The sequence below is a fragment of the Beta vulgaris genome, chromosome 9 (assembly GCF_026745355.1).
Source record: "Beta vulgaris subsp. vulgaris cultivar EL10 chromosome 9, EL10.2, whole genome shotgun sequence".
NCBI lineage: Eukaryota > Viridiplantae > Streptophyta > Magnoliopsida > Caryophyllales > Amaranthaceae > Beta > Beta vulgaris.
This window is the reverse complement of record NC_079210.1, coordinates 29,251,495-29,276,506: the sequence shown is the minus strand read 5'-3', so window position 1 is coordinate 29,276,506 and position 25,012 is coordinate 29,251,495. Positions and strand designations below refer to the sequence as shown.

The following is a 25,012-nucleotide window of genomic DNA, read 5'->3' as shown; positions in this document are numbered from 1 at the left end:
TCTGTGTTTGAGATTTAAGATTTTTACTTAATTACTTTGTGTTTGAGAGTGAATCAAGACCCAATTCGTAAATTACTTTGTGTTTGATCGAATTGTTCTATCCTTAATACTTAAAGAAAACCCTAAAGATCCAGTCTTTCTTTCAAGATTCTTAGATTTCCATAAAACTCGACCAAAGGACATCCACATTCATATCAAAGTGGTATCATAGCTGGTCGAAAAAAATTCAAAAAAACTTACAGTTTGTTCGTCCAGATTCAAACAGTTTCCAGGTGCGTTTTGTTTATTTTCGTTCTCCTAGTTAGAAACGAGTTTTTGGGTTATTCTTAAGCCTAAAATGGACTACTACATGTCTAGTTTACTGTCCAAAAATTTTGTGGGAATTGGAGATTGTTTCGTATAGTTTTGGGACGGTTTTTGTTCATTGGTCTGTTTTCGATTGAATCTGGCATGGTTGGGATAAATTGGTCGTTGTGGTTGATATACTTGGAATTTTTGAGTGAAATTTTGGTCGAGTGTTGAAAACATATAGGACTAGATCCTGACAAAATTTCATTGAATTTGGAGTTATATTTCTTGAATTTTCGATCTTTAAATTGCATAGGTATTCTGGACAGTTTTTGATGGATTATTTTGACACAAAATTATGGATGATTGGTATAGAACTATTAAAGCCATTAATAAACTTAGTCTTGAAGAGTCTATTGATATTTTAGTAGATCTCTTGACTTATTCTAAGCTAACAAAGACAGAAAGAGGCATTTATGAAAATGAATTGGCTATTCGAAGGCATGCATGTCCAAAGAATCGAAGCAAGAAAAAAGGAACTTGAGAGGCAACAAAAGGAAAAAGAAAACTTGGCTACCCTCATGGCGACACTTCAAGATTTGAATGATTTGGTTCAACTTCAAGAGAAACGACATGAAGAAAAACAACAACATCCTATTGTTGAGGATGAAGAAAAGATCGAAACTTTTTCTTGTCTTGAGGATAAAAATTTGAACTTTGAAATTTCTCATGAGGAAGCGGTGGTACCTAATGTTGATTTGCAAAGATATGAGCGTTTAGTTAATATTTCATTTACTTTGGTGTCTAGGGCTGCTGATGATTGTGGTTTTCCCAAAGTTTTACATGTTTTTTTAGGAAGGATGAATTGCAACTAAGGAAAAATCAAGATTTAAAAAGCCAAAAATTTTGTGCAGCAGAAGAGGTTGATGAACGACGCCACATATTCATGGTGTATATTGTTGTACGCTTGCTTGGATGATCCCATGGATCACAATAAACTTGAGAACCAGTTTTTTCGAAGAAGGGGAGTATGCTGCGTATGAGGAGCATCAAGTTTGCCAGACAGTGCCAGTCACTGAGCCAGCCACTGTCCAGGAGTCCTAGTTCTGTTAGGATTCATACATAGTGTCCTAGTTCTGTTAGGACTCATATCTTTATTGCTTTCCTAGTTCTACTTGTATTAGGAATCATGGTTTTGCCTACGTTCTTAAAACGATGTATTTTACATGATTTAAAGAGTCTAGAGAGTATAGGACTTAGGGACTTGTCCTAAGCCTACTAGGGTTCTAGTTTATTATCTTTTCCTATTAGAATTAGTTTATTTGTTTCCTACTAGGTTTAGATTAATTAAACTAGTACAAAAATAGGGTGTATGTAGTTCAAAATTTAAAAGAGATTTATGAGATTAGTTTTGTGAAAATTTTCGGACTTCTTTGTGATTTCCAAACCTTGAATCAATTACTTTGTGTTTGAGAGTGAATCAAGACCCAATTCGTGAATTACTTTGTGTTTGATCGAATTGTTCTATCCATAATACTTAAAGAAAACTCTAAAGACCAGTCTTTCTTTCAAGATTCTTAGATTTCCATAAAACTCGACTAAAGGACATCCGCATTCATATCATATTAACTACATCAGCTACTGAACACAGGTGTTATAAGTCAGTTTCTAAAATAATCTCAATACATGATTATGTAATCTTAAATCACAAGTTAATATTGACCACCATGATTTTAGGAAAAACTTCTTAAAATCTTCAATTTATAAGACAAAACATTTCCTGTGCAGTAGTACACGATGCACGGGAAGTTACTGTTATTTCTGGAATCAATGTCGGAGAAAAAATATTTATCCCAAAAATGATATTAATCCCGTTTGACTTCACTAAATTTCTATCAGATTTCATAGACGACAATTTCCTTTAATTAATGATTTGTTTTGCTATGACTATAAATAAAAGTCAAGAACAACCTCTGTCTCATGTAGGCGTGTATCTTCCGAGACATGTTTTCAGCCATGGACAATTTTATGTTGTCGTTTCCAGAGTACGACAAGAAAAGGTCTCAGATCCTTCTGTTTGATAAAGAACATTGTTTGCGTGCAAATACACAAATGTAGTTTACAAGGAATTGTTCACAAACATATAAATCGATTTGGAAATTTCATTTGTATTTTTTGTGAATTGTGCATCACCACTCATACTATATGTTTTATGATTTTGTGTAATATGGAAAATTAAGTCAATATTATTATGTGACTTCCTTTAAATATGTAATAAAGCAATAAATACTCTCGTGCATATATATATATATATATATATATATATATATATATATATATATATATATATATATATATATATATATAACTTTTTATTTTTTAAAGAAATTTTAACTTTTGTTTCTATTAAAATACTTGTACTTTTCTTTAAAAAGATAATGAAAAAAGCATATAAAAAGACCAAACGATAAAGTAAAGAATTTCGCATATAAAAAAATAAAACTATATCAAAGAATGAGATTTAGAGAAACCTAACAATCCCTGTCAAAAAAAAAAAAAAAAAAAAAAGAAACCTAACAATCTAATCTTAACCGTCCATTATAAAAAAAGAGTCAAAGAGACAAGACACAAATTAGACTCAGCCAGTTAACCCCAGCACGCCTCTCTCTCGCAAGCCTCTGTCTTCTCTCTCCAATCTCCAATCGACATTCATCTAATCATCTCCACGCTGAAGGAGGGAGTTCAGGCGACGGTAGCAGCTTCAGCCCAGCACGCTCCCGAAGACCACGACAACGACGAGCGACAGTGAATTCCCTCGCAAACCACCACCTCACCTCGGCGCCCATTCTTGGTAACTCGACGCTAGCTTCTCTTTTTGTGTTGTTGTTTTTAGATATATTGAATTGTGGAATTAGAATGGCATGTTCGTGAATTAGAATGTAATGGAATTTAATAAGGGATGCTGTGGAATTAGAATGTTTGTGAATTGTGAGTTTTCAAGTTCAGCTCTGCTAATATCATATTAACAATTGTCTGTCTGAGCATTTACTTCGTAGTAAAGTTGGTAAATTTAAGAACAAGCATATGATTTTCTAACATAAACTCCCCAAACCCAAAGAAAGATGGAAGTTTTAGGTATAAATTCAAATTATTGACAAAATATCCACATGATAATGAAAAAGATTAACAATTGTCTGGTAAAATTCAGAGGAATACAGAGCAATTAGTAAAGTTGGGAACTTTAAGAACAAAACCCAAGAAATATGGGATTTTTAGGTACGAATTCAAAATATAAATTGACAATTGAACAATTATCATATGCAAAAATTATTACAGACCTACCAGTTACATAAAAAATTGCTTAGCTTAGCTGTTTGTTAATAGTAAAGCACACAATCATCCAAAGTTGAAATTGAACATTATGATATAATTATGAAAGATATTACCATCAAACAGTCTGGAACTAGGAAGAGGAAGCAGTAAAGTTGGGAACTCCGGAACTTCAACAGCAAATTAAAAACGTACTTTAAAATTAAAAATCAAAGACAGAGTAACAAACTTACTACAACAATCACCAAAGATCAGATCACCAAACAATTCAATTTAACAATATAAACCACTGAACACAATTTCTTTTCAATTCAAGATAGAACAATTATAATAATATCAAAAAAAAATTATAATGATATCAAAACTTGAATAAAATTAGAGAAAGACTACTGACCTTTAAAAGCAATTGGGACTTGGAAAAAGGATATCACATAAATTAAAGTCTCAAGCACTCAACTTTGAAAGTCTTAGAGGATCTCCAAATTCTCCTCTTTCCCTTATTGAACAACGAGTGAAAAATAGTCAATATTCATGACTAGAGTTTATTAGATGGGGGAGAGGGAGGGATGGAGGGGGCCACCGAATGGAATGGGCTGGGTTGGGTTGGGGACCGGGCTGAGTTGAAAAATCCAAACAAACAACTGGTGTTTGGAGTCCTAGATGTATGGTGGTTTACATGGGTGATTGCTTGAGCTTGAAGGGATTAAGAATGGAAGAAATAATCCCATTTTAGTTGCTTACAATAAGCCAAGTAGCCTTGGTAGTGTTTGGTAGCTTTTGAAACTAAGTAGGAAATGCAATCAGCTCTAGAGCACCCTCTCTCAAATAGGAGAGAGCACACTCTCAAGCTGGGAAGCTATCGCTGTTTGTGCTCTGAGTAAAGACTGCACGCTCTTTACAGGAGAGAGTGCGCTCTGTGCTCTGTATTTCATCATCCAGCAAGCCTATTTTTGTTATGTTTTAAGCTTTTATTTTGAACCCTTGATTATTGTAATTAATGACTGAGATTATTTCTAATTTTAGGGTAATTTCCTAGGCTATAAATACTCTCATTTGTATTAGAGATTAAAAACTTTTGCTTGATGAATGAAATTGAGATTTCTCTCTTTGGTCCTTTGTGAACCTTTCCTTAGTGGATAAACAAATCTCTCTTTCTTTGTGGTTGAGAGTCCTTCATTGATCTTTATTAGTATGTGTTTAGATTAGTGATTGTCAAATTCTTGATTAATTTTCATGTGGTTTTAATCAAGTCATACCCCAAATTTCCTCTTATTTGCAAGAACGCTAAAACACAAACAACCCCCAAATAGAAATTGAGCATTTCCCATCCTTATTATGAATCAATTAGTTGGTTTTTTTTGGTCCTTTTTTAAGTTGTGAATTTTCTAGTTTTGTGTGTTGAATATGATGAAGGGGAGCCTTGGCGCACCGGTGTTGTTGCGTGACTGGGAGGTCATGGGTTCGAGTCCTAGGAGCGGCCTCTTGTCACAAAAAATGGCAAGGGAAGGCTTGCCCCCTATACACCCTTGTGGTGGGACCCTTCCCCGGACTCTCACATTGTGGGGACGCCATTGTGCACCGGGCTGCCCTGTGTTGAATCTGATAAAGTGGTTAACTAATTTTGTATAATATATCTTTTGTGAAGCCCACTTCGTCTCGTATAATTATGGAGAAATTGACATGGCCTTCACTAAAATCTTGCCGGCATCAGGTGCACAATGCTTATCTGTTTCCTTATCAATTATCATCCATTTCTAATATTGCTTGCTACATACACACTTTGTCATGCTGAATATTATTTGTGTTTTATAGAAGTATGTAATGTTTCTCATGTTAATTATTTGACTCAGCAGCCTTATGAAGCAAAAGCCAGTGATAATGATCAGTTAAGTCAGTTGCCTGATGATCTTCTAACATTGATCATATCCTTCTGCACTACGAAAGAAGCTGCCCAAACTAGTATTCTTTCCCGCAGATGGAATTACTTGTGGCGATGTTTTCCCTTGTTAATATTCAAAGATGAATACCCTACAATTCCCTCTATTGGACGAAATCAGCTGTTACTTCCCCAAGAAAGATTGGATTTTGCGAGGATGGTGAACAGTGTTGTTGAGTCTCATCTTGGTGTGGCGGTAGATGAGCTAAGAATCATCTTTGACCTGGACGTAAGTTATGAGTCTGACATCGATAAGTGGCTCGTCTTTGCTTTATCAAAACATGTCAAAAGGCTTGAATTGGACTTCACCCCACAAGTTGGCAGAAGAATTGTGTGGGGTGACTGCTACACTTGGCCCCTTGAGTCTCGTTTGTCGTCGTCTCTTGGTTTGCATCAGAATAATCTGGCTTGTTCCTCCCTAACGTCTCTGTGTCTCAAATACGTCACTGTGACCAACAAAGACATAGAGAGCATCCTGCTTTCTTGCCATAGCCTCGAGAATCTTTGCATTGGAAGCGCGTCAATGTATTTGCAAATTATAAACCTGCCTCAAACATCCTTACAACTTAAACGTCTCGAGGTGTTATGTTGTTACAATTTGTTATGCATTGACATTAAGGCGCCTAAACTTGTGTCCTTCACTCTTCATGGCCGGCCTATTGCTCTGCATCTTAGAGATTCATCATCACTTTCTAAATTATCAATCGGAAATGGTAATTATGAAGGGGAAATTGTGGATTATGCTTATAAATCTCTTTCACAATACTTTCTAAAGTTGGAGCATTTAAGTTGGCATTTGTGCTTGACTGGTGCCAACCGTCCCAAGGTATACCATGATACTAATAGTAACTTTGTGGATAAATCTTATCATTACCATTGCCAATTAATATTCATAAGAATTGTCTCATCATGCAGTGGAATAGGGGGATTCTTAAACCACCTATTATGTCAAACCTTAAGCATTTAGAACTCCATGTTATAGCAAGGGGTGATGAAAGCCTACTAAAATGGACTTACTTGATCGAGGAATCTCCGGTCCTGGAGAAGCTCACTTTGAAGGTACGTACATCCTTGTACTCGATCACCTACAAAGGTAAACATGGCATTCTCTAGATCCTTTCCTCACCTTAATGAAAATCCCACATCATTACAAAGCTTGTCCTACTTAAAACTGTATTTTTAAACGGGACAAGTTTAATAACTAGCTTAATGGGCAAACTTTTGCTTAATTTTAGACTAAATTGTGTTATCGGCAACTGTTTTATTTACTTTGATGATGATCGTGTTTATCTTATCATGCAGTTCTCAAAGTATCATTGGTGTTCTAGGGTACAACGAAGGAATATAGTCAAGCGCAAAGGGCGTCCCCTCAAAAACTTGAAGACCTTGGAGCATTTTGGTTATTTAGGACTGCCAATTGACATTGAGTTTGCTACCTATGTGGTTGAGAATTCCATCAAGCTGGAAGATGTAGTCTTTACTCGTCCATTAATGTATATATATCGCGATCCCGTCAAAGAATATGCAAGAGACCGTGTTTTGGAATTCATAAAGACGCTGCCTCAAGAAGTTGCATTCAAATTTGGCAAAGCTGCCGACCATTGCTGCCCAATTTCAACACCTCCTTATTTTTAGATCTTTGCTTGGTGAGTACCGTTTCTATTTACATGCCTAAATGTTATCAAATATTGGTGTTTAATATGATCATTCTAATATGTTCCTTAAATATTCTACTTAGGGATGCAACTGGGGTGGGGTGGGGCGGGACGGGGCAGATAAGCATTTCCATCCCCAACGCCGTCCTTGCCTCCTGTTTTCATCCCTATTCTCTCCCCGCCATGTACAAAATTAGAACCATCCCTGCCCCACCACCAACTTGGGTATCAATGCCTACCAAATCTCCATTTTTGCCGCCCCACCATCCACTTAATCATCATTTGAAACTCACTAATTAATACTCATATACCATTTAAATTTAAAGTACTAATAACAAAAAATATATAGAAGTGGAAAGGGTTATAAAAGAGAGGTATAAACTTGTATATGTTTTTAGTTAGGGAGTTTTTTTTCTTTTTTTAACAATAGATTTGTTGAAAATTCATATTTTAAGTGGGTAAGAAGTAAGATGTGTAGGGGCGGGGCAGGGTGGATGGGGATGAGGCAGGGATGTGGCGGGTACAGCATAAAATCCACCCCCATCCCACCACCCATGATGGATATAACTTTCATCCCCATTCTCGCCTAACTATCCACCAAACTAGGATCCATCTTCGCCCTACTTGACCCGCTGCACTTACATCCATTTCTACACTGGTTAAGGGTCTGTTTACGTTTGCTGAATTGAATTGATCTGATATGAACTGAACTGAAATAAGGTGAAAAAAACAGGAATCTGAACTGAACTGAATTTAAGTTGAAGTAAACAGGCCCTAAGTCTCTTCTTGGTTTAAACTTTGGTGGTAATGGAAATGCAGTCTTAAACTTGATTAGTGGTATGTATTTCAGCTAATCTGACATGTATTTCAGGGCTTTATTTGGTTGAAATTAAAATGACCTATTAAATAATTAATATCCACTAGTCGCTTTGAATCCATATCGATCAACTGGCTTTAGTGATCAGCCTATAATGAGCTTGAAATAAAAAGCGGTAAAAATGTTGGATTTGGTTTTGGCGAAGAAGTGAAAATTGGATTTACAAACAGAGCTGCATGAGTGAGATATTTCTTTAATGTTTCTGCTTCCACATATAGGAGGAAACAATACTATAGTACAGACGTACACTAGGAAATTGGAATGAATGTATTCCCAAGCTATTAGTTGTTTGTTAGTTTTGCATGCATGGTACTTATGTTTTGTTAACAGTTCTATTTATCATTTTATATGATCGTATTTTTCTAATATAATTTAGTGACATGTTAGTAATGTATCAGCAAATAATTTTAGGGGGAAAGGGAAAGAGTCTAAAAAAGAGGATACAAGAGGAATGCAGCCATAATCCTACTTATGTCTTATGTTTGTTTTTCATATTAACAAAGGCACAACTAGGAATCCACCACCACTGACCTTCCCCCTACAACAGCCACCATTCCACCACCGTCATTTGACAATGTCGATGACACAGCTTTTGGGTGGGTGCATGGCTGGTGGCATTTTTTGGTGGAAGGTTGGATTCGTGTTGGGTGGATATGTTTTTCTTGGAGGGGTTCGATTTCCGGGTGGGTGGGTTGTGGTAGGGTTTGGAGTGTGGACTTGAGTTTTTGGTTGTGCTTTTGTGGGTGGTGACTAGGGTTTTAATGGTGGTTTGGTGAATTTGGAGGAGGTTTTGTGGGTATTTTGGTGGCTGGTGATGCTTGTGGTGATGGTGAGGTTTCGGCAATGGTGGCTGATGTGGTTGGGTGGCCGAGGTTGAGAGGCGGTGGTAGGTGGGTTTGTATGTTTTTTTTTTTGTGGTGGTGGACTATGCTAGTGAAGTGGTAATTTTTTTAGGGTGGGAAGAAAGTAAAGAATAAGGTCGAAAGAACACAACCTAATTAAAATCAATTTAACATCTTTACCTTGCTTTCTATTCTTAGTTCTTTTGTTATGTTACTTTGTTTTTGGTCTCTTTATTCTTTTTATCAGAAATTTTGACCTATATTTCTTCCCCTTACAAGATGATTATGAATTGGTGAAGCTCTATCCATATATATGCATTCGAGTTTCGACAGTGATATTTCATTTGCTATGTATCTTACAATTACCAGGAGCTTTTTTTTGTTTTTTATTTTTCATTTCGTAGATCGTAGGGGTGGAGGAGGAAAATCTATGTGGATGATCACACAAAATGATCACTTTTGGTTCATGTAGCCGACACCATGCTTTGAGACTAAGGCTTTGATTAATCTTCATGTATTGAATTCACTTATGTATCATTAATTTATTTATTAATGTTTATACTTATATATCTAGTGTAGAAAGATTCTGCTTATCTTTTTTTTTTTAATAATTTTTTCATTTAATAATCTATTCTTCCTATGAAAGTTTTTGCTTGGAATGTTCAAGGGCTAAACGAAGCCAAGCTATCCTAGCCCAAGTGCGGGATAAAAATGGATTTCATTTCCATATACTCTTTCTTTTTGTATTGTTATATCCTTATAGACCCATCTAAATTAAATTATACTTCGTATGCTTAAACATGATGATAAGAAAGATAGTACAAATTTTTACGTATTCCCGGAGTACTTAGCTCTAGAAGTCTAGGTACCCTTTCACAGTATTTTACTCATTTTTTGTTTTTTATTTATAAAACAAACATAGTTTAAAATGTACAACATAATATGAGCAAAAGTTGTGAGTTCTATCCATGTACTCGAAAGATGGAGATCCACTCCACTAGTGTCAATGCCTTTGTATCAAATGATCTAGAGTCTAGACAATGGCCTTTGTCTTAAATGATCTAGACATTTAAAAAGTTGTTGATATTGCTAGAGAAAAAGGCTTAACAATCATCTCATTTACGAGCGTCTGGATCATGCGTTGTGTAAAGTTAGTTACATTAATGACATAAGTAACTTCCATCCATAACTTTTGATCACAAAAAATAAAAAGAAAATTAAGTGAAGAGGGGATGAGATGGTGTCAAGTTGAAATTACTATACTACCTTTAAAAAAAAAACATAACTCAAGAGCCATATTGTAATTACTATGTAGATTCAAAACATAGATTTTAAAAAAATAAAAATAAAAGAGTTCAACCTAGTTCAACCGCCTACAAAGTTGGATACATCATTGTCATCACTCATCAGTAACCTCCACCCATAACTTTTCATCATAATTTTTTTAAAATGTAAAAAAAAAGTAAGAAAAGGTCATTGAATTCCTTTTATAGCAATAATTTTAGTTTGTGAGTTATTGATACATCAATTGTAGTGAGACCAAATTAAGAAAACACAATTACTTCTTAGTTCTTCTTGCTTCACCTTGCTTCGAGAGATTTTCTTCGGTATGATGTAATGCATTTTCTCAATTTGATGTTTGTTCTCAATTTAATATCACAATAAAAATCATCAAATTAACTTTCAAAATTGACATTAATCATTCTACGATTTGTTTTTATTTATTAGGAAATTAAGTCAGCCCAAGGGTTAACCCCTACAAGGCTACTAGCATGTAGGAAACACCAACACATTGGTTGGTAAGGCATGTATAATGCCGGGGGGTAAGGATTAAACCCCTGACCTCAGGGGCCAAGAGGAACCCTCTACCCACTTGAGCTAACTCCTATCATTTCATTCTACGACTTGATGAGATAGATGGAGTATTTATTTTACATATTGCTGCTTTAGATTAGCTTAAGGATCTACTTGGTTAAAGTGACATCAAGTTAGGCACAGAGTTTTTTATTCAAATTTCTTTCTACTTCATCGTACAAGAAAAAATGTTATTTCCCTAGGAACACTACAAGAGGGGGGGTGAATTGTAGGTGTAGAAATAAACGTAACTTTTTGCGGAAATTAAAACTTAAACGAATAAACAAGCTAAAGGAACACAAGGGATTTTTACAAGGAAAAACTTCTTGGGCCCAACAAGAAGAAACAACCTCGACCACTAGGGATTTTAAACTCAACACTTTCACTAATTAGGCCAAACAACTTTGTTACAACCTAATTCTAACTCGAGCCACACCTTGAGTTCCTAAACTCAAGTTTCTGAGCCACTGTTCCCTTAACAGCAGTTCCTCTCAACTTCACTCGAAGTTTTCTCACACATACAAGCTTCACTCAAAGCCTCTCTCTTACAGAATTTCACTCAAAGTTCCCTTACCCCAAAAACCAAAATACAATTGATCGAAATAAGCTTAGTGGAATTAGAGTAAGAAGGCAAAGAACAAATGGCTATTATGAGAGAATGAAGGCACTGACACTTAATTAGTTAAACTCACTTAATTACTTAGTCAGACACAATTTGGAACTTATCTAGACTTCTATATTTATAGTATTAATCATGAAGAACGTGGGTTTAAAACTAGACTACATGTTTAGTCCATTAACCCATGATGTTCCTTCCCCTAAGGAACATGTTTTCACATCATGTCCCATGATCCCATGAACTATAAATGAACGTGGATATTTTTCAGCCATTACTCATAAGTAATAGGAGTTCCTTGAGCTTTATCCGAAAATCAGTTTTATAAAAATACTTTTTATCTTTAAAACTGAATTTTTAATCTTTAAGAAAATAATATCTTTTAAACAAAATCTTTCTAACAACCGGATATTTATTTTCTTAATTTTCCGAAAAATAAAATCTTTTTCTTAAACAGATTTTCTTTTTAAAACTGATTTTATCATTTGAAATTAGATATAACTAATTTCCTATAATTTAGGCATGACTTACTCAAATATCTTTTTAACCGTTATAATGTTGCACGCCTAAGTTTAGTTCCTTTTATTAACTAAGTTCCTTTAACATATTCGTTTAGTGCCACTCAGTTTGTTCCTTACAAAGGAACAAACTCTCATTCTCAAATAGACTTCCACTGTTCCTTACCATTCTTTCTTTGTTCCTTTACATTGGAACTAGAAAATAAAACGCCTAGCTTCTATTCTTCTTGATCCAATGCTTGCTCCAGTATCAACATAGAAACTTCTTTACTTAGCCTTTGAAGTCCTCTCTTGACTTCTTCCTTGACTTCGTATTCTCCCAGTTTCTTTCATTGATACCTTAAACACCATACACTTAAATAACTCATTATTAGTTCACTACTTAGTTTGTTCCTTTGTTTCTTTGTCATTATCAAACCTAGGGTTCAACAAAAAAAATGCAATAATTGATTAATTTACATCTTATAAATAATATTCAATTGATTGTGGCGTTCTTTTATTATGGAGGAAGTATTTTCCATAATATGATATCAGTTTTGCAATGTATTAGAACACAATAAATAAACTAAGGATTAATTTGTGATACGGTGACATTTACGTCCATTAGGCGCGATTCACGTTTTTTTTTTGACGGGCACGTTAGAAATACCTAAAATTTCCAAAACACAAATTATTATTATTTACTCCCTCCGTCCCAAAATATAGTTTCCATTTCATTTTGCACAGTCTTCAAGACGCACCTTTGACCTACAATATCTTCTATTTCTTATGAGTAAAAAATATAAAAAGTTGATATTACAAATTTATATATTGAGACGAATCTAACAAGACCCCTCATTAATATTTTTTTTTTGTATACGTTAGTAAGAATATTTGGTCAAAGTTTTTAAAATTTGACTCCCAAAATAGAAATGGAAACTATATTTTGGGACGGAGGGAGTATTTTTTATGTTAAAACACAAATCATTTCTGGTGGTGAATGTTCCGGTATGGGACAAATTACAGGGTCTTGAACCGATATGTCCTTGTATTGAAGCCGGTTTGGATTCCTGCAAAAGAGAATATGTAAACTAGCCTCGGGGGTTGATCCGAGGAACGCCCCTCCAACGCCTAAGTCAGTATTTGGTTAAAGCCGATAGCTCTCAAGTAGAATGTGTTGGGATTCGTGAACGTACCTTATGACTCAGATCAATGGATTATTTATAGGGACCCGAGTAAGCCCATATTTGGGTTGGGCCCGATTTTCGTGGGAGATATCCCTAAGAATATTCCCTTAGGATATATTCTTATCTTCTATGAAAAGTTTATCTTTTAGGCCCGTAGGCACTGATGTAATGGATTGGATCCTGTCCAAGCCCTGGGCCATAGGCCGTATAGTGTTCAACCGTTATTGGACCGGTATGACCGTGTCATTGGTTCCTTATAATGTGCTTATACCACACAGGTTAAATTAAGCCGGTATGGAACTTAGTCAGCCCCCATACAACTAGCCCCCAAGCTGGTATGTCTAATATGGACATATCATGCTCATTAGGTTTTAAACCGACATGGGTGATGCTGACTTGATTTCGGCGAAGGAATGCGAAACATTGGCCAGAGAATTTCAATCGTTGCCTTGGCCTGCGCACCTGCCCTCTAAGCTCATTCATGAGTGATTGCTTCACAGCTGGGTGCTACTGAACAACACGTGGCATGATCGGGACGGGATGACGAAGAGTCGCTTAATCTCGACCGCGATTTCTTCTATAAATACCCTATGAGCGCCCCGCTTCCTTCATTTCTCATTTTCTCTCCCATGCGTTCGCACTCATAACGGACTTTCTCTCTCTAAACTCCCCTTTTGCGCTCTTGACGGTTGTGCGCGATTTCTTCTCCCAGCCTTACGCTATTCGTTGATTCCGGTGCATTTACTACTCGCATCCCTACTTCCAGGTATTTCATTGAAACTTTTCCCCATCTTTCATACCGTCTTATTTATAATGTCTTCCAATTCCGAGAATTTCGATTCGCAAAATATCTCTAGGACTCCCTCTGTCATGACGGAATGTGACGTAGATTCTGATAGCACCTCCCTTAGATCTGTGGGGGTTAATGACTCACCTATGACTGACTCCGCCCCTGAACTTAGGATCAATAGCCAAAAGGACTGTAGTGTTTCCGGTAGGCAGGATAATGAACCGGCCATTCGTGCTTCACCCTTGGGGATGGTAGTAGGACAAGCCGGGGCTTTAGGGGTGAATGTTTATGGACAATACGGGACCATGCTAGGTTTAGCGGAACATTCCCCAGAGCTATTTCCTTCCGGTGAGCCCCCTGTCCACCGATCTACTTTTGAGACTGGTGAGACTTCTAACAGGCCGGAACTTAGGGATATACCAGTTTCCCCTGTGCATTCAGACGCCGTGGAGAGCATAGAGAGGTATGTAGCAGAATCAGACGAGGAGTCCACTACTCTAGAGGTTGAGGATGATTCTGACCGGGATGATCCTCCGGAAATTATTCCTGAGGAGTCAGATGAGGACAACCTAGCTGAGCTGTTTATGCCGCCCAGTGATGAAGGCTGTGCCGCTGGTGTTCAATTGGATAACGGCTGGGCCAATACTTGCCGGAAGAGCAAATTCCTTATCAAAGGTCCAAAATATTTTGCTTTTCCCGAGGGATACCGATTGGTACTCCCGGCCGAAGGGAGCCGCGTGACGGATTGCCCATCCGGTCATGTAGCTATTTATACCCATATGCTCGATTTCGGGATGAGATTCCCCTTGGAACCCTTTTTTGTTAAGATTTTCAAAGCCTGGAACATATGCCTAGCCCAGCTGACCCCCCTAGGATGGCGGAACCTGATGGCTTATGCCTGGGTGGTTCATTACAAGGGCTTTCCTGAAACCCTAAACCTCTTCCGCAAGTTGCATTGGATTAAGGAAGATGGTTCTGCCAAGGGGAAAGGGACCGGGAAGAAGAAGAGATCCCGGGATGATGAACTCGAGGGCCGGGGTGGATGGATGTCCCTGTACACCAAGGCCGGTACGTTGACGGTATATCCCAAACCGAGTTCCCTCAAGCTCTGGAGAGGCCGATTTTTCTGGGTGCATGTATCGGATGACTTTCCTTTGAGGCGCCAATGGACAAATCCCCGTTTCCGGATGGAACATATAAGGGACAGGGGTCTAACTCGCCGGGAAAGAGAGGCGTATGACTATTTTGCGTCTGACTCCATCCCGGCCTTACGAGGCAAGAAAAAGATACCGGTTCCCAAGTACTGGCTTCCTCACGCCAACTATGTTTTTACTAACCCGGCATTGTCGGCCTTAGGCTTCTGCCAGTCTGATCCATATGGTATGTTTATGTTTTCGCTTTGAGTCTTTGTCTCTACTGTTGTTTTCTTGGAAATGTACTAACTGTGATACCTTTCCTTATTCTTCCTATTTTCAGGCGAGGATTTTTTGATCCGTGAAGCTCTTCACGTCGACCGTAAGTACCGGCCGCTTAGCAACATGCCTCCCAAACCTGCTCGTCGATTTGTTCCCATCCAGTTACCAGCTGGCTGGGGCCGAGGGGGTCGAGGAGGCCGAGGAGGCCGGGGAGCTGACCGGAATTCTAGTCCTGAGGAGGACGTCAGGGACTCAATTCCCCTGGTGCAGCATCAGGCTGGGATTTCCTCCCAGAATAGGAAATCAAAGCTGTCAAAAGAACAGCCGCTGGCGAAGAAGCTGGCTTCTAAGGCCGGCACCAATACCGTGGCCTCTGCTTCTACCCCCCTACTTACCAGCTGAGTGGCCGAGGTTGGTAGCTCTTCGTTGCGGCTCAAGATCTATAAGCAACTGACCTTACCGGAAATGGTGCCAGGGTTGGAGTCTTTTGCCAAGCCCAGGAAGGTGGGCTTCCTAGAGCGAAACCGGATTGATTTGCCGGAAATTTTAACGAAGCGTTGGACCCGCTTGCCAGTAAAGAATGGTGAGAAGTTCGATCCGAAGCTTAACATTTTGGACGACGAATCGCTGCTCCTGGACCGCCCATTGGAGGGCGGGAATCTGGGATATCGTATTTTGAAGGATATGCAGCTTAAATACGATATACCGGTGGACGAGGTTTATACGCTTGCCGCGACGCACGCGCATAACTTGGCCTTGGTAAGCTTTTAGCTTCTGCTTTCTTTTCAGTACATAAGTATGCTATCGGTTTTTCCTTGTACTGACCTCTCTGTTGATTTGCTTTGTGCAGTCTGCCTAGTTCGGTAAAGAGCTCTGTGACTTATACTGGTACTTTCAAACTTCTTACTTCAATGAGGTGAAGGATCACAAAGAGCTGAAGGGCCAGATGGCCGTTAAGGAACAAGAGCTGCTTCTGGCTAATACCGAGAAGAATGATGCGCTCGCAGCTGAGAGTAAGGCAGATGCCACTCTTACCAAGGTGTGCAGGATCATTCCTTGGTCTTGTTCAACAAGGATAAAGAGATCCGGCTTCTCCGGGAGCAGATCACCGAGGCCAAGGAGAACGAGTGTGAGTCCGTTAAGGAGTATCATAAAGGGATGGGCTTCGTTTCTCGTCTGCTGAATCGGTATAATGGCAGATGGTCTGCTGCCATGCGGTCTGTCAGGCACACCTTTCCGGACTTTGACTGGTCCAAGATTGAAGACACCCATGTGCAGCGTGTTCATAGCCTACCGGTTGCGGGCGAAGTCTTGGACTCTGGTGTCACTGAGGCCGATATCGCCAATGCGGATCCCCGGCCGAGTTCGAAGAGGACGAGGAGACCGTCAACGATGCTGCTGACGTTGCCAACACTGCTACCGGTGGTGACAAGTCGGATGAACCAGTTGTAATTGTTGACGGCTCTGAGGAAGAGGAGCATGCTCAATAGATTTTTTGCTTCCTTCCTTACCCTTCTTGTACTGGGCCACTTTGTGGGTGGTGTGCTTTTTGCGATCATAACGTCTTTTTCCTTGGGCAGCCAAACTATCTTTACCGTTCTGTTAATCTGGTCATTTGTGACCGATATTCTTTTTACGGTCGGCTTCATGTGGCCAGCTGTTTTAGGGCTGTAATGTTTTCCTTTATTAATGAAATATATTTTTTGCTGAACTTCTGTGTCATCTTTATGAATTTTTATTCTTTGTTTTGTAATTTATTCAATCCGGCAGATCCACTAAGGTCGTTGACCGGTTTGACACTATTGATTAATTCAGCAGATCCACTAAGGTTATTGACTGATTAATCCATAATGCTAATTTATTTAATCCGGCAGATCCACGAGGGTCATTGACCGGTTTGACATTATTGATTAATTCAGCAGATCCACTAAGGTCGTTGACTGATTAATCAATAATGCCAGTTTATTTAATCCGGCAGATCCACGAAGGTCATTGACCGGTTTGACATTATTGATTAATTCAGCAGATCCACTAAGGTGGTTGACTGATTAATCAATAATGCCAGTTTTTTTAATCCGGCAGATCCATGAAGGTCATTGATCGATTTGACATTATTGATTAATTCAGCAGATCCACTAAGGTCGTTGACTGATTAATCTAATGCCAGTTTATTTAATCCGGCAGATCCACGAAGGTCATTGACCGATTTGACATTATTGATTAATTCAGCAGATCCACTAAGGTCGTTGACTGATTAATCTAATGCCAGTTTATTTAATCCGGCAGATCCACGAAGGTCATTGACCGATTTGACATTATTGATTAATTCAGCAGATCCACTAAGGTCGTTGACTGATTAATCAATAATGCCAGTTTGTCCTAGCCGGCAGATCCGCGAAGGTCATTGACCGGTAGGTTTAGGTAGCATGGAGACTTTGCTTGTGGAAGATGCTCATCTTATTTAAATAAAACGGCTCTTCCCGGCTGTGTCGGTATTATTGCCAACAAACAGTTGATAAATCCTTCCGGCGTAAACGCCTATTTATTTACTCCTACTGGCAATACTGCCTGACTACTATCTATACGTAGTATTTTTTAAGGACACTGGCGTTCCAACTGTTTTTCAGCAACTTGCCCGTCATGTTTTCGAGCCGATAGGATCCTGGTACTACTTCTTCTTTGACCAAGTAGGGCCCTTCCCAATTAGCCGTGAGCTGTCCATCCACATGGGCTTTTCCAGTTGCGGCCGTTCATCTGAGGACGAGATCTCCCTTAGAGATAGGACGACTTCGTACTCGTTTGTTGTAGGCCTTGCTTATCCGGTCCTTATACGCTGCTGACTTCAGCTCTGCTGCCAGTCTAACCTCTGGGAGAAGATCCAGGTCCTCTTTGTGTAGCTACTCATTTGAGTCTGGTTCGTAGTTCAAGATTCGCCAGTTGGGAAGTCCCACTTCTACCGGCAGTACTGCTTCTGCTCCGAAAGCTAGCCGGAACGGAGTTTCACCGGTGGCTTCCTTTTCCGTAGTCCTATTGGACCATAAAACTGTTGATACCATGTCGGCCCATGCTCCCTTTAGCTCGTCCAGCCTCTTTTTTAGGGCGTTGAGGATATGTTTGTTAGCAGCTTCAGCCTGGCCATTGCTTTGAGGATGGCAAACTGACGAGTAAGCAAATTTGATGCTGTAGGGCCGCAAGAAATCGCGTATGGGGCCACAATCAAACTGGACGCCGTGATCCATTACAATTCCCATTGGAATGCCGAACCTGGTGATGATGTTTTGCCAGATAAACTTCTTCACTTGATTTTCCGTCGGTTCTGCCTCAATCCATTTCGTCAAGTAATCAATACCCACGATTAGGAATTTCCTTCCCAAGATGCCGGTGTGAAGGGTCCTATTATATCCATCCCCCACTGTGCGAAAGGGATTGGGTTCAGGATTGGCTGCAGGTCGTTAGCCGGTTGGTTTATCACTGGCGCAAACCTTTGACATTTGTCGCATTTTTTTACGTAGGCGTGGGCATCCGTCAGCATAGTAGGCCAGTAAAAACCTGCTCTTAGTGCCTTCAGTGCCAACGCCTTTCCACCGATATGGTTTCCACATACCGCTTCGTGGATTTCTTCGATTACTTTTGTGGCCTCATAAGCCGTGACACACCTTAATAGGGGTAATGAGAACCCCTTCTTGTATAACTGGCATTGGAAGATGCAGTACCATGCCGAGTCTCTTTTCAGCTTCTGGGCCGCCATCTTTTCTTCCGGGAGCTCTCCCGTTAACTTATACGCCTTTATGCCGTCATACCACTCTGGTTATGAGGTTATTGTATTAACGGTTTCTGTGGTAGTACACACACTTCGCTCTGTCAATGTTTCCACCATGACACTCCTCTTGTGGTCGCCAATACTGGAGCTTGCCAGCTTTGACAAGGCGTCTGCCGCCATGTTCTCCGCCCTTGGAACCAGCTTGACCTCGAAGCTCTGTAGCTCCGCCGCCATGTTTTTGACCCGGTTGAGATACTTTTGCATTATCGGCTCCCTTGCCTCGTATGTGCCTTCTATCTGGCTTGAAATGAGCTGCGAGTCCGTGATCATTAGAACCTTTTTGGCGCCAGCCGCAATGCTCAGACTTAGTCCGGCTAGGGCTGCTCCGTATTCGGCCTCGTTATTACAGGCCTTGAAACCAAAACGGACGGCATGTTCAAAAATTTCCCCTTATGGGGATGTCATCACTACTCCGGCTCCTGCTCCACTATGGGCCGCTGAACCGTCTACTTCTATCTTCCATATGCTGGCAGATTCTGCCGTTTCCGCATAGGTGGTTTCGACAATGAAGTCGGCCAATGCTTGGGCCTTGATAGCTGTACGGGGACGGTACTCGATATCAAATTCTGAGAGCTCTAATGCCCACTTTAAGAGCCTGCCAGTAGTGTCTAGCTTGTGCAACGCTTTTTCTAGTGGCTGGTTGGTTAGCACTTGGACGGTATGAGAGTCGAAATATGGCCTTAACTTTCATGCTGTAATCAAGACGGCATACACCATTTTTTCCAGTAACTCGTACCTTTGCTCCGCCCTAGCCAAGACATGGCTTACAAAGTAGATGGGATGTTGCTTCCCTTGCCTGTTTACCAGTAGTACGTCTGCTACCGTCTTTTCAGATACCGAGATGTAGAGCTGCAGTTTTTCGCCTAACTCTGGTCTGGTTGTTGTCGGTAGCTTCATGAAATGCTCTTTTATAGCTTCAAAGGCTTGTCTCTGCTCTTCTCCCCACTCAAACTTCTTGTTGCCCCTGAGGATTTTGAAGAACGGGAGGGAGGTCACTGATGGCCTTGATCTTGTCAGGGTTGACATCTATGCCCCTTTCACTTACCATGAAACCTAGGAACTTGCCGGATCTGACTCCGAATACGCACTTCTTTGGGTTTAGTTTCATCTTATGATGCCGGAGTGTTGCAAAGGTTTCTTCAAGGTCCATCACATGTTTTCTTCTGTTTTGGTGCTCAAAGATTTTGTCCACCATTTTTTGGTAGGTGGCACCAGCATTCTTGAGCCCAAAAGGCATGGCTTTGTAGGCATAAACTCCTGCGTCTGTGATGAAGGCCGCTTTGTTTCTGTCGGATTTGAGCAAACTTATCTGGTGATATCCTAAGATAGCGTCCATGAAGCTTAGCAGGGCGTGACCGCTAGTTAAGTCCACCAATTGATCAATTCTGGGTAGGGGATAGCAGTCCTTTGGACAGGCCTGAAATCCACACACATACGCGATGACTCATTGGATTTTTTCACCATCACCACATTTGCCAACCACTCAGGGTAGTCGCAAGGCTCTATAAAGTCTGCCGCCAGCAGCTTATCCACTTCCTCCTTGATGGCCGCGTTCTTTTCAGTGAGAAAATACGCTTCTTCTGCTAAACTGGCCTGACATCTTCATTCACATTCAAACGATGTACCATGAACTCTGGGTCAATGCCTGGCATTTCGTCTGCAGAGAAAGCGAATATGTCGGCATGCCCCTTCAGCAAAGAGATCAGGTTAACTTTTACTTCTTCCGCCAGATCGGCCCCAATGTTCACTGTTCTTTCCGGCCTTTCCTCTTCTAAGCTTATTTCTTCCGTCTCCCCTTCTGGGCTAGGTCTCGGCTGATCCGCCGGCCTTCCCTCGAAGTTCTCCATAGACAAATCCTTCTTGGCTTTATTCTCCAGTCTTCTTCTTTTTATTTCCGACGGCGGAGTATCGGCTCGACGCTTGTGGTTAGAGTCTTTTAGCGCGGTGAGACAGCAGGCCCTTGCCGACTCTTGATTTCCCCTAATTTTTTCGGGATTACCGTCATTGGAGGTGTAAACCATAGTAAGATGGTATGTTGAAACGACGGCCTGAGCGTCGTGGATCAGCAGTCTTCCGATAATGGCGTTGTACGTCGCTGGGACGTCAACAACGAGGAATTCCACAATGAGGTCCTTGGAACGGGACCCTTCTCCCAACTTTACTGCCAACTTTACAGTCCCTTCTAGGACGACAGATGCTCCTATGAAACCGATAACCGGGTAAGAGACCGGCTTCAAGCATGCTTTATCGAAACCCATTTTCTCAAATGTCTCCTTGTACAGGATGTTAGCGGAGCTTCCTCCATCTACCAGTACGCGATGGACCATTGCGTTGGATATCTGCAGAGATACTACCAAATGGTCATCATGGGGGTTGATGATCCCTTTAGCGTCCTCTGATGTGAAAGCTACGGACGACATTGATGGAGGTGCCGGCCATTTCCTGGTATTGTTATAGTTCACCTGGTGGCGAACTTCTTTCAGAATGGCCTTTGCTCCATGGATGCTGCCGCCTCTTGTCGGCCCTCCGCTTATGACGTGGATCTCAGTGATCCTGTCTTTTACCAACCTCCTGCTAGTATTCTCATCCTCCCTGGGGGGAGTTTTGCGATCGACCCTTGCTTGGTACTGGGTAAAGTAACCTCTCCTGATGAGGTCTTCGATCCCGTCCTTAAGGTCCTTGCAGTCGTCCGTTTTATGGCCGTAATCGTCATGGAATTCACACCATTTAGACTTATCTCAGCCCTTGTAATACATTTTTCTGGGTCTTTGCCACTTATCGTCCTTACTGTGTAATTCAAATATCCGAGCCCGTGATATCGTTAGTGGTTTATAGTTATGATATTTGTCCGGGCGGCCCTCAAATCCTTTTTTCACAAAATTGTTTTCCTCTCTTCTGCCAGTGGTATCGGACTTTCTATCTTTCCGGTACTTGTCGTCACGGTGCTCCTTATCTTTATCCTTTTCTTTATCCTTCTCTACTGCTGCCGGCCTTTTAGCATTAGCCACTTTGTCGAATTCCTCGCCTCTAATGAAGTCATTTGCCTTTCCTAAGACCTCCGTTAGACATGTCATTTTCTTTCGGCCAAGGTAACTTCGAAAAGGAGTCCCTTCTCTCAATCCCGTCATGAGGGATAAGACCGCCACCTCCTGCTGCAGCGTAGGGATGGTGACAGCTTCAGGGTTGAAACGCCCTACGTAATCCCGCAGGCTTTCCTTCTCGCCTTGCTTGATCGACATCAGCTCGCCGGTTGTCTTCTCACGGCATTTATTACTTACGAAGTGTGTTACAAACATGGATGTGAGTTGGCGGAAGTCGAAGACGGTTGCCGGTGGTATACTCTTGAACCATGTTTGTCCCAGCCCCGTCAGAGTGGAAGGGAACACCTTGTACCATACCGAGTCGGTATCAGTATAAAGCAGCATATGTCCTTCATAGGTCGATATGTGATCCTCCGGATCAGTCTTGCCATCGTACTTACATGTCGGCATCTTTATCTTTTCCATAGGCTCTTGTAGGATAGCGGTGGAAAACGGCGAATTTCGCAACGATACCGGTGCTCTGCGCCGGTATTCACTCCCTTTCTTTGGCTAGAAGGAATGCTGCTGGACCTCAGTATCCTACGGTTCCTTCTCCTCTTGTTCTTCTTCATTCCCCATATGCTCCGTGGGGGTATTAGAATTGGCCACCTGATCCTGATCGTGCCGGTCTCGCTCTCCCTGGCGGCCCGTCCACAGTGAGCGAAGCTTTCTCACTGGGCTGTGGGCTCTACTCAGAGGTCGTTTAGTCGGGGGACCGGTCGGTGGGGTGCCGCTAGCCATCGCCTGGAATACTTCAGCTGCGCTCCTGAGCTGTTCAGGAGTGAACATGTTCTGCAGAGTGTGAAAGATGTCCTCCTAGGGAGTTTCAGGAGTTTTTCTACCTTTGTTAGCGGGCGGCCGACTTTGCTTAGTGGCCGACAGTGGGGTTGAGAATCCTGGGGGAGCTTTCTCAACTAGAACATTATTTTCATCAGTTTCCGGCATCCTAAATTGCTGCTTAGGATCCATGAAGGTTTTGTGTGCAAGAAATGGCTTAGACTACAAGGTATTGTTCTCCCCTCCTTCTAGCGCCAATTGTTGCGGTATGGGATAAATTACAGGGTCTTGAACCGATAAGTCCTTCTATTGAAGCCGGTTTGGATTCCTGCAAAAGGGAATATGTAAACTAGCCTCGGGGGTTGATCCGAGGAATGCCCCTCCAATGCCTTAGTCAGTATTTGGTTAAAGCCGGTAGCTCTCAAGTAGAATGTGTTGGGATTCGTGAACGTACCTTATGACTCAGATCAACGGATTATTTATAGGGACCCGAGTAAGCCCATATCCGGGTTGGGCCCGATATTCGTGGGAGATATCCCTAAGAATATTCCCTTAGGATATATTCTTATCTTCTATCAAAAGTATATCTTTTAGGCCCGTAGGCACTGATGTAATGGATTGGATCCTGTCCAAGCCCTGGGCCATAGGCCCGTATAGTGTTCAACGTTATTGGACCTGTATGACCGTGTCATTGGTTCCTTATAAAGTGCTTATACCACACAGGTTAAATCAAGCCGGTATGGAACTTAGTCAGCCCCCATACAGTGAATATTGCCAAGGAGGAAAATTAAAATTTGAGATCCTCTAATCCTTCTACGAGTATGATTTTCAAAGTCAAGCGTTTGAAATTTTAATTCATCTAATTCCTTTTCCAAATCCCGTGAAAGGTCAGTAGTCTCTTTTCTACATCTATTCAAGTTTTAATATTACTATTATTATAATTATAGTGATAAATTGTTCAATTTTGAGGAGTAAGAATTTGTGTTTAGTCGTTTATATTATTGAATTGAATTGCCCCTCCTATGTTTTTGTTGTTGAATTGTATTATTTAAGAATCTTGAGTTCTGATATGATCTTTGGTGAGTGTTGTAGTGATTTTGTTTGTTTTTATTTTATTTTATTTTATTTTTATTTTTTATTCTTTAAGTTCCCAACTTTACTGCTTCCTCTTCAGAGTTCAGGCTATTTCACAATCATATCATGATGTTCAATTTTAACTACTTTGGATGATTGTTTCATTGTTTGCTCTACTATTAACAAGCATCTAAGCAAAAGCAATTTTTTCTGTGTTAAAATTGAGAGGTTAAAGAGGGAAGAAGAAGAAAAGAGTAGCCATTGTTGTTGAGCTTTGAACAAAGAGAGGAGAGAGAAAGGAAAAATACAGAGATTCTATTATTCTGATGTGTATTGAAATGAGTACAAATACATGTATTTATAACTACTAATCTAATAACAAACTAACTGAAATTAAGGAAACTAACTAACAAACTTATACTAAACTATATATTCCAACATCCCCCTCATACTGGAAATGGTTGAAAAAATATTTCCAGTTTGAACTAGACTAAATCCAATAAAGAGTATCGAATGTCTTGATTATGATCACTAGAATTATGTTGCCCTTCCGGAGAATGGCCACGAACTGAGGAGCACCTATTGCAACATTTCTTTAGTAAGAAAAACTTCAAAGTTGCAACATACACCAATACACAACCCAAGAGAGAGTTACGAACACTAATACACTATCCACATTATTGCTGAAATTTCCCACCAATGCTGCATTGATGTTGATCTAAACCACAATTATTTATCCAACTCAAAGATGATGCGGCAGATGACAACTTTCTGTCCATTAAGGTAGTACAACTACAACAACAATATTCTCAAAAAATGTATCAACAACAGACCTAAACACAACAACATCCACCACTATCACAACCTCACAAAACTGGCTATAGGGTACTCAACAAACAACCATGCAAACTTCAGCTGTTATCCAACCTTCTATGAGTAACAGGTTACAGAAAACCAACAGAATCAACAGATGG

General features: G+C 40.4%; 3 protein-coding genes across 5 annotated transcripts; 2 read left to right on the top strand and 1 right to left on the bottom strand.

The window, feature by feature from the left end:
* Positions 1-2,643: 2,643 nt before the first annotated feature.
* On the top strand, positions 2,644-9,521 carry LOC104903523 (putative F-box/LRR-repeat protein At3g18150). Of its 3 annotated transcripts, XM_048635929.2 has the most exons (6): positions 2,645-3,139; positions 5,264-5,329; positions 5,472-6,380; positions 6,470-6,613; positions 6,857-7,200; positions 9,333-9,521. In XM_048635929.2, exons 2-5 carry the CDS (start codon positions 5,285-5,287, stop codon positions 7,187-7,189), a joined length of 1,431 nt encoding a protein of 476 aa, XP_048491886.1. In that variant the 5' UTR covers positions 2,645-3,139; positions 5,264-5,284; the 3' UTR covers positions 7,190-7,200; positions 9,333-9,521. The 3 variants fall into 3 exon arrangements, with proteins under 3 accessions (XP_057247730.1, XP_048491886.1, XP_048491888.1); XM_057391747.1 differs by lacking the exon at positions 9,333-9,521 and having other exon boundaries at positions 2,644-3,139; positions 6,470-6,647; positions 6,857-6,996; XM_048635931.2 differs by lacking the exon at positions 5,264-5,329 and having other exon boundaries at positions 2,646-3,139.
* Positions 9,522-15,362: 5,841 nt separating this feature from the next.
* LOC125493478 (uncharacterized) lies at positions 15,363-16,950 on the top strand. The gene is made up of 2 exons (XM_048636870.1): positions 15,363-16,046; positions 16,138-16,950. The coding sequence occupies exons 1-2, from the start codon at positions 15,753-15,755 to the stop codon at positions 16,144-16,146; spliced, it is 303 nt and encodes a 100-aa protein (XP_048492827.1). The 5' UTR covers positions 15,363-15,752; the 3' UTR covers positions 16,147-16,950.
* Positions 16,951-21,845: 4,895 nt separating this feature from the next.
* Positions 21,846-22,598, bottom strand: LOC125493580 (uncharacterized). Its single transcript, XM_048637045.1, has one exon. The coding sequence runs from the start codon at positions 22,596-22,598 to the stop codon at positions 21,846-21,848; it is 753 nt and encodes a 250-aa protein (XP_048493002.1).
* Between the last annotated feature and the right edge of the window lie 2,414 nt (positions 22,599-25,012).